Genomic DNA, 15,597 nt, shown 5'->3' on the forward strand with positions numbered 1-15,597 from the left:
TTATTTATACGTATAATTAAGTAAGAAAATAAGTCATATTTATCTGTGTTTGTGGTTGGATAAGGAGTTTTGTTATTGTTTGGGATTTTTATTTTTAATTTATTTATTTTCATTTTTTAATTATTTTTTTTTTACTTTGTTTTATTTTATTTGAGTATTTCTTGTTCTGTAGCTAATCCTGTAATTGTATGAGACCCGTGAATACCCGGGTTAAAAATGATCTTCAGTAACCTGCGATCGTGAGAGGTCAGGCTCAGGCTCGCGGACTCGATTCACACGTCACAAGTCGCGAAGGTCGATGCTCATACTGTTGATCACTGGATCGCTGCCATTTAGCTGAAATATTGCAGAGTGCGAAAATTAAATTCATTCACTCTTTAATTTGACCCGCGAAGCTCTGAGGGTAGAATAAGCTTCAGCAATCCATGTTTGTCGTAAGAGGAGACTAACAGGATCGGGTGGTCATGCTCGCTGACTCGGTTGACACATGTCATTGGATCCATCCTCATGTTGTTGATCACTGGATTGTCTGGTCCAGACTCGATTATTTACAGACCACCTCCACATAGCTGGAGTGCGGGAGTGCGGCGTAAAACTAAACTCACTCACTCTTTGATTTGTTATTGATTTTTCTGATGTCTGTTTTTGTTATATATATTTTTTATTTTGTGTTTTGTTGTGTATTGTTTAAATGCGCAGGTTTTGTCTCTCTCTCAGAAGCACAGTTACTCAGTGTTTTCCGTGTGACAAATGGACTCGACCCATGCTGCAGTCAATATGAAACCTCCACACGAGCACGTGTCACCACAACCAAAGACGTGCTTGCGAAAAGCGTGACAGTCATGCAAATCAGCTTGGCAGGATTTGCATCGTGAACACGGGTGGCAATCTTCAGCTGAGTCCGATGGCCTGCCCAGGAAATATGATACTTCAAACCTGCGCTTTCTTGGTAGGTGCTTTTACTATTTTAGGATACTAAATAAATTATAATAATTGTCATCAACTGAGGAAAGAGTTCCTTCCGTTCCCCCTTATTCTTTCTTCCACAGATTAACAGAGGTAACACTAAGTGGTTCAGCCCTATATATTGTACTTATTTTGGAAAGAGCTCCACCCGTAACCCCATCTTTTTACGCAGTAAGGGAGTCATTCCCCGGAGAAGTATTCCGCAACTGAAATAAGTTCATTGATTGTTGTTGTTTTGGTTTCTACAATGTATATTTAAGGTGAGGCATGCATGTCAGTTTATAATTTTGTTTTTTGATTGGGTCAGGGGGTGCGGGCGGAACGCTTTCGGTAACATGTTGTCTTAATTGTATCTTAAAAATATTAAAGACATATTCAGCCTCTAAAATTGCCACTATAAGAAATCTTTCCTCATACTTAAAATTTAGGGGGGGATACGGTCGGAAGTCTCACCGCATTTTTACCCAGAAATAAACATGTCCAAAGGGCCGGTGTCGTCTGCCCTGGTCAAAGTTGTTGTAATTTTAAACGTTTTTAATCAACTCCACACACACGCGCACACACGCACACGCACACGCACACGCACACACACACACTGCAATCGTTCCTTTCAGTTTTCTTATTTCGGTTTTTGAGATCGGTCTGTCAGTGTTAATGACCACCTTAACGGCATCGAAACAGGCCGAATGATGTTGTTTGCAAATGCTTTTGTCTGAAATCAAGTTGTCATTTTGAAAAATGCTACTCAGAATATCGCTAAAACTGGGTTATGAAGCAAATTGGGTAAGGTTGGCGATGTCCAGACTCAAGTCACACTCTACTCTTTCTTTGGACAACAGGCTTTGGCGCTCGGCACGCACGGCAGCAACTTGGCATCAGTGACCCTCAACATCCTAGGTGACAACGACTACGCCCCCGAGTTCCCCTCCCCTATCAACTCAGTCATCGTTCCCGAAGGCGTGTACTCATTTAGGAAGCCGTTTCTTGTGACCAAGGTAGATTAAAATATGCGAGTATCGGTTTATATTTATCCATTACATGCATGCTTGAGTGGCGAGCAGTAGTTTGTATAATATGACCAGTGAAAATCCCCGTTAGAATTGGCCTTCGGCAACCTATGCTTGTGTTACGAGGCCACGAAGGGGGTCGGATGAGCGTGAAAGGTGGGCAGTGAGTCAGGGTCCTGAAAGGTGGGCAGTGAGTCAGGGTCCTGGAAGGTGGGCAGTGAGTCAGGGTCCTGGAAGTTAAGCAGTGAGTCAGGGGCGTTGAAAGTCGATAGGAAAAGGGGTACAACTTGGACAATGTTTTGTGGTTGTCATGTCTGTTATTTTGACAGCTTGAAGCTCAAGACCTTGACACCAAACTAAGTGGGAACGTGAGCTATGCAATTGCAGGGGTGTGCAAGACTGGTTGGGGCAAATTCCACCTGAGAGAATTTAATAAACTCATGCTCATTGCCACCGTTAAAGACGGGGACAACTTCGTCATCTTGGTGGAGGCACTGGATCACGGCAAACCCCCCAGAAGGTAGTAAACTTCTTTTTCACATAAAGATTAATATTCGTATATTTTATAGAGGAGAACTTGAATTACGTACTGTCTTGGCAATGTGTATTTTGATAGCAAAATGGCGTTGTTAAAGAATTCATTTTTCAGTCAATTATATACATTCTTACGCTTGACCAATGGCTTTTCCGTAGGGATCGTTGTGCGGTGGTGGTGAACGTGAAACACAATCCAGACGGACCCTCGATTCCCAGTGACCGGTACACCGTCCGTTTACCTGAAGGAATACAGATTGGTAGCCATGTACTTACTATACCGGTATGTGCTGTTTACTGGCTGTTGTTCAATTTTCTCTTTGTACCCCGGTGGGGATAAAGTAACAGCATGACCCATAGTATGTATGATAAAAGCTGATGTTCTAATAGAACGCATACCCATATTAAAATTAACATATTAACATAATTTTACGAAATATCAGTATGCCTTGGAAATAATGTGACAATAGTATACATTCCCATCCTGGAAACCAGAGGCCTTGTATTGGTCTCTTGAAATGCTATGTATTGAACGAAATTTACAGCGAAACTGTTGAAAACCTGCAACTGCATAATCCAATACCCAGAGACCAATGGAAATCTGGTTTAGAATTGGTGTCATAAAATGCGACTGTGCTTGTCGTAAGAGGCGACTAACGGGATCAAGTGGTCAGCCTCGCTGACTTGGTTGACACGTTATCGGTTCCTAATTGCGCAGATCGATGTTCATGCTAGTGATAACTGGATTGTCTGGTCTAGACTCGATTACTGACTCGAATATGGGTGGAATATTGTTGAGTGCGCCATAACACTAAACTCACTCACTTAGATTTTTTTTCCAAAGCCCATATATGCTTGCCAAAGGATCTGACGGAATCGGATGATCAGGCTCGTTGAAATAGTTGACACACGTATAATCATTTCTCAGCTGTGCAGATGGATGTTCATGTTGTTGATTACTGGTTTTTCTGGCTCTTAATTATTTCCAGACCGTTCATAACAGCGGGAATATTGCTGTGTGTGGCGTGTAAAACAACCAGCCATCCAATACCCAGGACAGTCGGGAAGGGTTGGAAGGGTTGAAACATCTGTTCATGCATGGCTCAGTCTACGTTGTCAGCGACCCGTGAAGATCCGGGGTAGAATGTCCTCAGCAACCCATGCTTGGCGAGCTAAAAGGCGGGTCAGCGTGTCGTAGGCGGCGACAAACGGGATCGGGTGGTCAGGCTCGCTGACTTGGTTGACGCATATCATCAGTTTCAGATCGATGTTCATACTGTTGATCACGGGGTTGTCTGGTCCAGACATGAGTATTTACATACCGCCGCTATATAGCTGGAATTTTGCTGAGTGCGTCGTAAAACTAACTCGCTCATCTTATTCGCCATGGTATTGGTGGAATATTATTAAAAGCGGCGTGAAAGAAAACGCCCAGACTAGATTATTTACATAACGCCGCCATATAATTGGGATACTGCTGAGTGCAGCGTAAAACTGAACTCTCACTGCCTTTTTTGCTGGCTATTTCCTGCTTTGTTTCACTACATCATCTGTCAATGATAAAATGTCTAATATAATTGAAACCCTTCTTTCAGAGTTTTCCCTGGCTTCTTTTTGAAGCATTCTTCACTGATACCAGCATTACAGCGTATGATTAATGATGCGCATGCATGTAACTTCTTAATCCCTCCCCCCCACCTCCCCCCTTTTTTAAAGACCTGTCATGTTTTCTAGGTTCGTGACCCCGGCAACGGTACTCTGCAGTTTGAAATAGCGTCGGGCAATGCCAAAGCTGACTTCGCCATTGACCAAGAGTAAGTGTATACAGGACGAATGTTAAAGGTCACATGCAACCAAAAAATCAAACATAATTAAAACACAATTATCACTTATTCATGACATATAATATACATTGCTGCTTTAAAAAAACAAATAAACAAAATTATAAGCGTACAATTGCGATTCAAAAGTGCAATATTTTGTACTTGGGCTTACTTCCCCCGAAACGAAGCCCTCGGGAGACCGAACCCAGTCATAGCGGGTGGATATGCACTCAAGTGTAACGACGGCTTCCGATTGGCTGTTTCATTTGCTGATATGCTGAGGGTTCATTGTGTGTACAGAAAGATGATCTGTTTGATGGGCATTTTAGAAGTATAGCCAGTCACAAGAAAGTAAGAACCTTTGCAGATAACTTCTTTTTGTGTACTTGATGCGTCGTTTCAGTATGGATTCATATACTGTTGTCAAACAAAATCATATACACGAAAAGAAGTCGTTATCCATGAAGAATGTATATAGAGATGTTGGGTTTGGAAAATACATGTTCTCTGAATTTGCGCTCGATCCAATAAAAATCATGTCAGTAGAGATGGTAAACTACTGCGTGGCTGGAATCTGTCATTCGTCAAGTACAAAGCAGGACTTGAAACTGACAAGAGTTTGCACCAGTTTCCGTCAGATCCAGTCATCCCGAAAAAAATGAATGTAGTTTGTTTGCAACACACAGACATAAAAACATGTCATGTGTATCACGTGCCTAATTACATAATGTGGCAGACACGGGACTCGGGTGCACGAGTCATAAATCAACCTATTTTCTTTATGTCGTATAGTCTGATAGGTGTTAAGTTCAATTTGCACGTGGTCAATGATTGAAGCTGTGTATTGCATGTTGTCTTTAGCAGACAGGCAGATAGACATATAGGTGTAAATAAACCAGACACTGAGCTTTCCCTGTGACAGAGACTGCTTACCACAATCAACAAGCTGTTTTGCGTAACGAGTACATTATTTACTTGTTTGTGTACACAACCAAGATTAGACCACTGCTCACGACCTTAGACCCTGGGCATGCATACTGTTCCAAGCTCCGCGAAACTATTCACTGCGCATGCGTTATGGACGCAGCGCAGCACAGCTGTTGAAACCAGTTTTTCCCCAGCGCTGGGGGGAATTTAGTGAAACGTTTGAACTCCGATTTCGCGGGCTTTTTTTTCATCGCGTTTTTTTCAACTTTGTAGGTTGAATTGGCATTTTTTATGATTTGTTTCGGTAAGTGCACACCGAAAGGTACCAGAATCTGCAAAGTTGTGTTTTACGTTGCATGTGACCTTTAATGAAGTATGAAATGTTATTCATATTGGAATATTATTAATGTGAAAGATTCATGTGTAAACACTGAACATCCAGGTTGGAATCGATCTGCGTCCTGTCGTGAAAGGGACTAACCAGACGAGGTGGACCTGTGTTGTGCATGACGTGGCATCCTAGTTGCCTTGATCCACGCTGATCAGAAGTCTTTCTGGTCTAAGGCAGACCTACAGACAGGCTATATGTAGCTGGAGAGGGACAGGTGGGGTAGCCGAGTGGTTAAAGTGTTCGCTCATCACACCGAAGTACCAGATGGTCGATTCCGCACATCCGAGTGAAGCCTTTGTCATCTTATTTCATCTCGACCCGTGAGGATCGGTAGAATAGGCCTTCGTCAACTCGTGCTTGCCACACAAGCCGACTATGCTTGTCGTTAGAGGCAACTAATGGGATCGGGTGGTCAGGCTCGCTGACTTAGTTGACACATCATCGGTTCTCAGTGGCGCAGATCGATGCTCATTTTGATTACCACTGGATTGTCTGGTTGACTCGATTATTTACAGACCGCCGCCATTTAGCTGGAATAGACTCATCACATTCGCCATGGTATTGCTGGAATATTATAAATTGGGCGCAAAGGAAAACACACTCATGTAGCTCGATTAGTGCGGCCTGAACCAAGAGACAAGAGTCTAGTTTACTGACGGATTTGGGGGCGTTGAGTAGCTTAGTGGTTGAAGTGTTCCCTCTTCGTGCCGAAGACCCGGCTTCGATTCCCTCCACATGGGTAAAATGTGTGAAACCCATTTCTGGTGTCCCCCACCGTGATGTTGCTCTAATATTGCTAAAACCTACGTAAAGCCATACTCAGTCATTACTGAAGATTTTGGAAAAGCCCTTTCAAGGAGTTGTCTAAAGCTGAATTTCAGTTGTCACAGGGTGGCTGTATGTAATTTGGCTAGTTCGGTTCTCCATTATGTGTAAGAAGCTGACGGGCGGTTACAGGTTCTACAACGTGGCTGTTGGGATCAGTGGCTTTGTTCATTCTGCCATTAATCAGATGAATATCGCTGATATGTATGAAAGAATTCGTTTAAAGAACAGGAAATTCAAAATGTGTCTCAAAAGTAATCCACTGAAACCCCACGGTCATTGGTCCGCTGCTTACAAACTGAAGTTCACTTGAGAGAATGTTCCAATAGCTTAATGGTTTTTGAGAGGCGTTTTAAAAGTTGTAAAGAAAAGAATACAGGTTCTGTGAATAGTCGAGTAAGAGCATCCTCTTTACTATCCAGTGCAAATCATTTGCTTGATATCGGCGTTGGGGGTAGGATTGTGGTTAAAACGTTGGCTCCTCACCCCGGAGACCGGGGTTCGAATCCCCATACGAGTACAATGTGTAAGCCCATTTCTGGGGTTCCACGCCGTGATGTTGCTGAAATATTGCTAAAAACTGCATAAAACCAAACTTAGTCAGACATCGATTTGATCACGGTGTTAGTATCTACACCGAAACGTCCCAATCATTGCAGTGAAGAAGTTGACCATACATAGTTTGGTTTTACTTCAGGTCAGTGCTTACCAAACGTCATGACATCTAAATAACCGTCAACATTTGTTTCAGAGGCGTCATACGGAATGTTAACGTTCTGAGTGTCAACAACTCGGGAGAGTACCATCTGAATGTCACTGTGACTAATACCAATGGGTCGGTGAGTCCTCCAGTTTGAGTGAGCGTTTTCTCAGGCTAAGCTTAGTCTCAGTATTATTCGAAATACGAAATACATGCATTGGCTAATGGTAACCATGTCCTTGGAAAACGATATTCGTATACATGTAAACTGCACGTCAAATGTCTGTTTTATGCGGATTTTCCTTTGTTGAGGTTTTCAGTGCCTGTGACTGAAAATTTTGTAAGTCCCACCAAACAGTAGCTGTTGTCTGATTGGTTAAAACAGCTCGGCCGTCTCGCGTTTGATTGGGCGATTATAGGTCGCTCAAAAGTTACCTGACCCGACCTCTTACTACTGGCAAACACATATAAGATGATCCACGACCTGACAAATGACCCCAATTTGCATACTTTGGAACGCCACACAGAACGATCCACTTGAAACAAGAGGGAGACAGGTTGTATGATAAATATCGAGAAGTTCATTTTCCCCGTGCGTTTCATGCATGAATTATTATAGCACACTCGATTTGGAAACGGGTACAATCCCAACGAATTGAATCAACACAATATACTGAGCAAATATGTTTAGTACCACCGATCCATTTCACGAAGCAAATGACATTTTCCTGGGTTTTTTTTAACAAAATTGTTGAATATCTAAAATGCTTGTCAATGCCCCAATCATCTATTTGTCTTCGTCTTAACTAAAGGTTAGCATGGAATATCAGTATCTTATGCCTGAAATTGCAGTCTTATCATTCGAAGGAATATGCGGTGTTGATTTCATGTCACGGTTAGCATGTATTGCTCGTGCATAATCGTCAAGCTACCTGTAGCAGCCAAGTGTACTCGCCCAATTCGTTGTATCGCCTCTCTTGTCACAAATGCGTTTAGTGCGCAGGATCATCTAATATGTGTTTAGCAGTAGTTGTCAGTTGCTTGGTCCTTTGACTCCCAGTGAAATAGGGGTGGTGGGGTAGCCTAGTGGTTAAAGCGCTCGTTCGTCATGCCCAAGACCCCGGTTCGATCCATTAAATGGGTAGAATGTACGGAGCCCATTTTCTGGTGTCCCCCATTTCTGGTGTCGTATCGACCCCTGAAGGTCTGGGGTAGAAGAGGCCTTAAGCAACCTTTGTTTGCCATGTAAAACGACTATGCTTGTGGTAAGAGGCAACTAACGGGATCGGGTGGTCAGGCTCGCTGTTTTGGTTGTCATCGGTTCCCAGTTGCGCAGATCGATGCTTATGTTGTTTTTCACTGGATTGTCTGGTCCAGACTCAATTATTTACAGTCCGCCGCCATATAGCTGGAATATTGCTGAGTGCGGCGTAAAACTAAACTCACTCGGAACCTTAGGCTTGCCTCGTGATCGCTCGTCACACCGAAGTCCCGGGTTCGATTCTTCAAATGGATGATCCCATAGTTGATGTTCCTGGAATGTTGCCAAAATCGGTGTAAAACCAAACTCACTCAGAAACTGTCATTTCTGAGTCTATTGGTCACTTTAGTTATACTAGTGGGTTATGTGGGATTATATCCGAACTGATGGGACATTTTATACTTCTTTTCGATAATAACGACCTGTGACTGGACGTGTCAGTGAATATTAATGTATGTGATTGCAGTCGGACAACACAATAGTGGACATCAAGGTAGTTCAGCATTACCTGCACGCTCGCAACTGCTCGTGCAAGCAGTACAAGACTCGGCGGAATAGACCTCCATCAATTCCATCCCCTCGCTATATGGTCCATATTGGAGAATGGGCTCTTGTCAACACTACTATCTTCACCATTCCGGTAGGAACTCGTCCATTCTGGCCTCCGTTTTGATTTAGGTGTTGATTTTTAACAGTACCCTGGAACTTCTGTTCTGTGTGTCAAAGAGTCAGTTAAAGCTATCTGGCTTCAGTATCTATGGCTTTTCCCCCACGCGGATCCGTGATTCTGACCCAGGCGGTGTGGGTCGTTAGTCCAATATCAGTCAACGCAATACCTGGCGGAACTGAACAACGAACTTTCTTGTCCTTAAGTATGGGTAATTTCTTTTGATGTCTCAATTCAAGAGCCTGATGGTCAATCTTGTACACGCCATAGCTTAGAATAATTGTTAAATGTTATAAGTCGAGCTGGAAGACCGGGTTCGAGTCTGACTGAGCGAAGCAAACCGATCCTTCACAAGCACGGATGTGTGTCTTTTTACAATATTGAATATACCCCGAGATCTCCATTTGTTTCAAATTTTGTATTTGCCAGGCAGTTGATCCCGATGGCGACAACCTAACCTACAGCATTGTCAGTGGTAACGCCTTCAAGGATTTGGAAGTTGACTCATCAAGGTAAGGGTGGAATGGTGGCACTTGTATTGTTACTGTCCACTTCGTTTATTAATGTCTTTATAGGTTAAGTTCCGGGTTATAATTGATCTTCAACATATTGCTGGATGAGGTGACTGATGGGATCCTGGTTGGATGAGGTGTCTAATGAGATCCTTTTTACATGAGGTGACTGATGGGATCCTGGTTGGATGAGGTGTCTAATGAGATCCTTTTAACATGAAGTGTCTAATGAGATTCTTTTAACATGAGGTGACTAATGGGATCATCGTTGGATGAGGTGACTAAATGGCTCGCTGATCATCCCTGTAGATCAGTGTTAACAATGTTGATCACTAGATTGTCTAGTCCAGACTCAATTGTCTAGACTTCAGCCATATATAGTTGGATTAATGCTGTGAAAACAATCTCTTGTTTTCGCAAGGTCAGCGAGGTTCCAATATAGGTTCTGTTGTAAGAGGCGATGAAAATGGAAATCTTGTGAACAGAGTAGCTCTGCTGATTGGTGTCTTGTACCACAAACAATTTGTGAATCGTCAATTTTAAAGGCCCAGAGTTTGCGTTTGCAAAATGCTCCATAAATCAAATTACTTCATATTCCGCAGTGGCCATTTTGTACCACATGCGTGTCAAGTTTAGTCATTGAAAAAATATTGTAATGTGAGTGAAAGTGTTGGCCTCTCGTCATTTTGTCTTTTAAAAAGAGTTATGTGCATCAAGATATGGTTTCCCCTCCTGGTAAAATGGGTCTGAAACAAGCAATCAAAGGTTGACTTAAGTAATGAAAGAATTTCGAAGTCTTTTCAAAATGTTTTGTTCAGTTGTCAGATGTTGGTCAAGGTGACATGTATAAAATACTGACCACTTTTTCATTCCATTGTGCCGTTATAAAACAACCTTAACGCTGAATGTGAGGACACTGACGCCCTAAACCTTGCTTACAGTCTAAAGACATTTCAACTTGAATTGGATGTAAACGTGAAATCGAACTTCTTATATTCGTTCAAGTGATACTGTCAGCGTGTTTACACCTGAAGTTCCCATTGGAAAGTACAAAACCCACAAATTCCCATATCAGGAGACCCGTGAATGTCCCGGGCCAGAATAGGCCTTCAGCAACCCATGCTTGCTTTAAAAGGCGACTATGCTTGTTGTAAACGGCGACTAACGGGACTGGGTGGTCAGGCTCGCTGACTTGGTTGACACATGTCATCGGTTCCCAATTGTGCAGATCGATGCTCATGCTGTTGGTCACTGGATTGTCTGGTCCAGACTCGATTATTTACAGACTGGCGTCATATAGGTGGAATATTGCTGAGTGCGGCGTAAAACTAAACTTGCTCACATATCAGGGATGGCAACAGGTGAAAGGGAATCCAGCTGAAAATCAGCTCGGGGCCAGAGGCCCACAACAGGGTCCAGAATAGACTGATTTGCATATAAACCAGCAGATTCTCGAAAAATTGCCATCCCTGACATATATGTAGGGTGAGTTACTTCAGTGCCGATTTAATTTGGGATGTATTTACTTTCAGTGGTCAAGTGATTAATGTCCATTCTTTAGACTACAAACGAAAACCAGTCTACGAACTCAGAGTAAAGGCTGTGGATCCCCGTGGACAGGTGTGTATTGCTTGCTGTTTTTTTCTCGTCTTCTCGTCTTCCAGTAAAGGATATCTGGCGGTCCCACAGTTAGGAACCAGAACTGGTTCTTGAATATACGCTTGTTACGGGAAATCTGATACCGGACTTATATCTGAGCCCCGTCTGGCATGTCGCAACTCGGGACCAGTAAATCAGTTTAGTACCGGAAGTAGTGGCCTGAAACATAATTGCTTACCCCACTTGAGCATACCACAAACAGTCACGGGTTTTGAATCCCATATTCGCCCAAAACATTTCTTGGTTTGTGAGCAACATTACCCACCACATGGGTTCCACCAAAGTATGAGATCATGATTACCTCCAAATAACCCCCAAAACTAAGCTAACTCGCCATGATAAAACTGAAACACTGCTTCACTGATAAAAACAAGACCTGCTCATGTATTTTGGGGTGATCTGTTTAAAAGGTCAATTATGCTCTGTTGATTGATCAATAGACTTATCCGTTAAAATCCAGTGTGACATGAAAATTTCAGGTTTACAATTTTCTGTCAGTAGTGTGTGATTTGACCCTGAAAACCCAGACCATGCACCGATTATCAAAAATTATCGGAAAAAATGGTCTACAGTAATTTATCGATCTGCCTGAAAAACGTCGATTCATAGTGACACCCCATGCACGTTCTTAACGTGTGGTGATAACGTGAAATGATGCTGCATACACAAGATGAATGTCACTAACGGTCCTCAATGAGTTTTCTTTCTACCAGACTTCAAAGTTCAGGTTCCCGTACCTTTTTAAAGAGTATAGTTTTAACATTGAAAGCCCGGTAAAGCATGTTACTAGATTAGTAGATTACATCATTTATTTCCAGTCTGCGTCAACGCGACTTCAGATAATAGTCATCAGGAACACCTCCAACAGCACCAAGGACGACAGTCCCCTCAGCGACATGATCCTGGAATCTGAGAAATGCCAGTGCGACATGTTGAACACAGGAGTTGGCAACCACCATAGATACTTCCTCGTCATCAGTATGTTGACGACCTTGACCTTGTCACTATGGTGATGAACTTTTCTTTAATGATGTAACTGTGTCTTGTTTGTTTTGTTTTCACAACAATGGGAGGCAGCCTATTTAAAGTGTTCTCTTCTTACGCCCAAGACCCGGATTCAATTTCCCACAAGGGCACAGCGTGTGAAGGTCCGGCGTTCCCCTACGTAACGTTGCTGCATATTGCTAAAAGCGGCATAAAACTTCAGTCACTTACAACCATGCATGTAGGAGGTGCATGGAATTGGGGAATTGGTATGAGGAGGTCACGGTTAGACTTTGCACGGCTGGTGAAGATGCGGGGTAAATTAGGACTTCAGCAACCCATGCGTGCCATAAAAGGCGACTATGCTTGTAAGAGACGACCAACTGGTCAGGCTCGCTGACTTGTTAACACGCAAACCAATGGTTTCTCTTGGCCAGACTCCATTATGTATATATACGTCAACGACAAAACAATGTGTCTTGAAAAGCGAAACCACCTACTTCCGATCACTCATGAATTTATCTGAAAATATTTAATACCTTAACTGGCCCTGAGTCAGACAACTCACAAAACATTCAGTGAGAGGCTGAAGTACTCTTAGGCCAGTATTGCATTTCGTGTACGTTGGTTCATGTAATGTTTCAAACATCATCCCGATTTGTATCTTATTCAAACAGCAAGTGTACACTTTCAAGTCATTTAATGCAATGCGTGACCGTGTTGCAACTGGTTGGGTCTGTTGTGAAGGGGTGCACCTTTGTTAGTTGATGGTCAATATGTCCAAAAAGGCGAGACAGGTTGCCGTTTGACATCTCAGTGTCCAGAACTCATTCTAATTATCTTTCGAAACGAAGCTACAGGTGATTTAATGTTTCCGCTGTGTGCATGGTTCATGCGGACGCAACATTAATGATATTGTCTGCTTCCCTATTGAATGAAGTTAACTCGACCTGCCGATCGTGCCATTTGACCTCACGGGTAATGCATATGTAAAGAAGCTCAGGTCAAGCTGAACAAACTATACCATGTGCCGACTGACGAGAGGCACTGCCCAGTCTTGGGTATTATTCAAATACCCAAATACCCGCTCTTCAACTTAGAAAGTCAAAGCACGAAGGGAGGCCACCCTCGGTTTTCGTCAAGCATGCCGTGACCTGTAGTGAGTGACTTCATCGTAAAATGTCTAGAGAACCACCATCTGCTTATCTGGTTCTACCCATGTACGAAGGGTTTTTCATAGCACATATAGATTGCAAACACGTCTCTAGAAGACAGCATCCCCGCGGTTTGGGACAAATTTCCCCGAACATGCTCATTTGATAACTATCTTGTTTTCTCTGTATTTCATGTTCAGTATAACTCAGTACCAGACTCTGGTCAGCTGGTCGCCACTGTTGTGTTGCTGTCGCCTAGTCGTTCCTAGGTCGAAGGAATGAAAGATAACTAGACCCATGTGTGTACCATTTATCATTATTTATGGAGCTTTCATAAAGAAATGAAATGTGCCAGATGAAAGCATAATTGGGGACGAAAGGGAAACACAAACACTTCTTTCAAGTAGAAGAGGAATACCCTCAGACGTGCCAGCCAAAGATATGCCGAAACCACGCCTCTCGCTCATTCACTAATACTCTCACATTGACACATACATCCATCACACATGCAGAACACTAACAAATTCACCCTCCCACGTGCAAAACACATCGCCATAGACATGTACAATCATTCACGCCTGCAAACATGTCATACTGTCTGGCGTGCACCCGCACACACATACCACGTGCGCCAATTTCTTCAAACAAAACACTTCATCAAGAGTTGTCATGCACACCTCCTACAATTATACACGTCCTCAAGTTCAAATACACATGTGCACATACACGCATACTGGATGAGAAACCTACGAGAAGATTCTCATCCAGAGGGCAGACTCTCCTCGGCGCCTTCCTCGGAGCCCTCTGTCCTCCACGAACCGTCTTCATAGATCCAGTAGTCGCCGTCGTCACTCGGGCCAGGATAGAGGTCGACGTAGGTGATGGTGAATGGAGCAGGGAGTGTCTCACCGTGGTCAGGGTGAGCCCAGGACGGAGTGAAAACACGAACAGAACAAGGGGGTGGGGTGGGGTGGGAGGGGAGAAAGATAGGTCTACAGTAGGTGTTGGAGCTGTAAAAGACTAAAAGAAAGTCACAGCCCCAGATTTTAAAAAAAATCAATGTATATTTGTAAATGAGAAATGGGGTATGAGGGGACAATTTTCAGAACAGCAGAACAGAGTGGCAATCACAAAGCACGTGTAAGAGACAACTGACAGAATAAGTAAGCTGTTATGTCCAGCATGAAGAACATGTAGATGGAATACATATAGTCAAATTCCTCATCCATCGACGGCCATAGACTAGCAGCAGGAGTCGCATGATACTGGACCATGTCTTTACACGCTGAAAATAATCAAAACAACGTATTATAAATACATGTACAAAGCAAATTTGACAACATTATGTACTTAGGGGGCACCCGTGAAGAACCTCCTCGTGCTGGGTGCTGGGTAACGCTAAGTGCTCTTCTCCCGTGTGGACCCGGGACAGAATGTGTCCACAGCACCCAGTTCTGGTCGTCAGAGACGACCAAATTGGGCAACCCGTTTGGTGTGGGTTGCGTCCCTGTGTCGGTGGAGGACGGGATCCTGGTGGTTGAGGGCAATTGCGGTCATTAACTGTGTTCCGTTTGCCCAACACACCACTTTGACCCTTACTTTACATAGACGGGTGGCAGAACCGGCCGGTCATGCCCAGCCCTGAGTTCCTAATTGTTACTGCTCTATGATTATTTGGCTTGGTTGTTTTGGAAATATATGCTGGTGCCAGAAGGGAATGACTCATGGGCCAAACTGGTAGAACTTACCACTGGTGTGTATCATCCTTATATCTCTGGTATCTGTCTGTTGGGCATCCATAGGCGTTAGATACTACCCTTGTTGGCACGCGGTGGCGGGTGGGGAGTAAGGATGATGAAACTTTATTCACATTGTTATGAAGGATTTGATTTATTCCGCTTATTACCTACCAACCCTACAGGTGCGACAGAAGTGGCGAGGAGATAAACCCAACCACAACAACTTGGAGTGTAATGATGTTGTCATGATAGCAGACCCTCAGACCGTTCGATCCCTATGGCTGGTAGGAAGAGTATGCAGGACTTACCCAGGTGATGATGGGAGGGTTCGTTCTGCAACTGTCCTTGTGGGAGACCAGGAAGTCACCAGACCCGTGGCCAGACTCGTACACTTGCCAGAATGTGCAGACAGTGATGTCAAGTGACTCTTTCATTGACACTGATGTCA

The 15,597-nt window shown here is 43.4% G+C and overlaps 1 protein-coding gene across 1 annotated transcript; it reads left to right on the forward strand.

Moving 5' to 3' along the window:
* Positions 1–770: 770 nt before the first annotated feature.
* Positions 771–12,353, forward strand: LOC137284860 (cadherin EGF LAG seven-pass G-type receptor 1-like). Its single transcript, XM_067816882.1, has 10 exons — positions 771–949; positions 1,806–1,961; positions 2,303–2,493; positions 2,667–2,790; positions 4,242–4,321; positions 7,225–7,312; positions 8,901–9,074; positions 9,531–9,613; positions 11,146–11,233; positions 12,091–12,353. The coding sequence occupies exons 1-10, from the start codon at positions 905–907 to the stop codon at positions 12,283–12,285; spliced, it is 1,224 nt and encodes a 407-aa protein (XP_067672983.1). The 5' UTR covers positions 771–904; the 3' UTR covers positions 12,286–12,353.
* The last annotated feature ends 3,244 nt before the right edge of the window (positions 12,354–15,597 follow it).

This window comes from Haliotis asinina, chromosome 5, assembly GCF_037392515.1.
Source record: "Haliotis asinina isolate JCU_RB_2024 chromosome 5, JCU_Hal_asi_v2, whole genome shotgun sequence".
NCBI lineage: Eukaryota > Metazoa > Mollusca > Gastropoda > Lepetellida > Haliotidae > Haliotis > Haliotis asinina.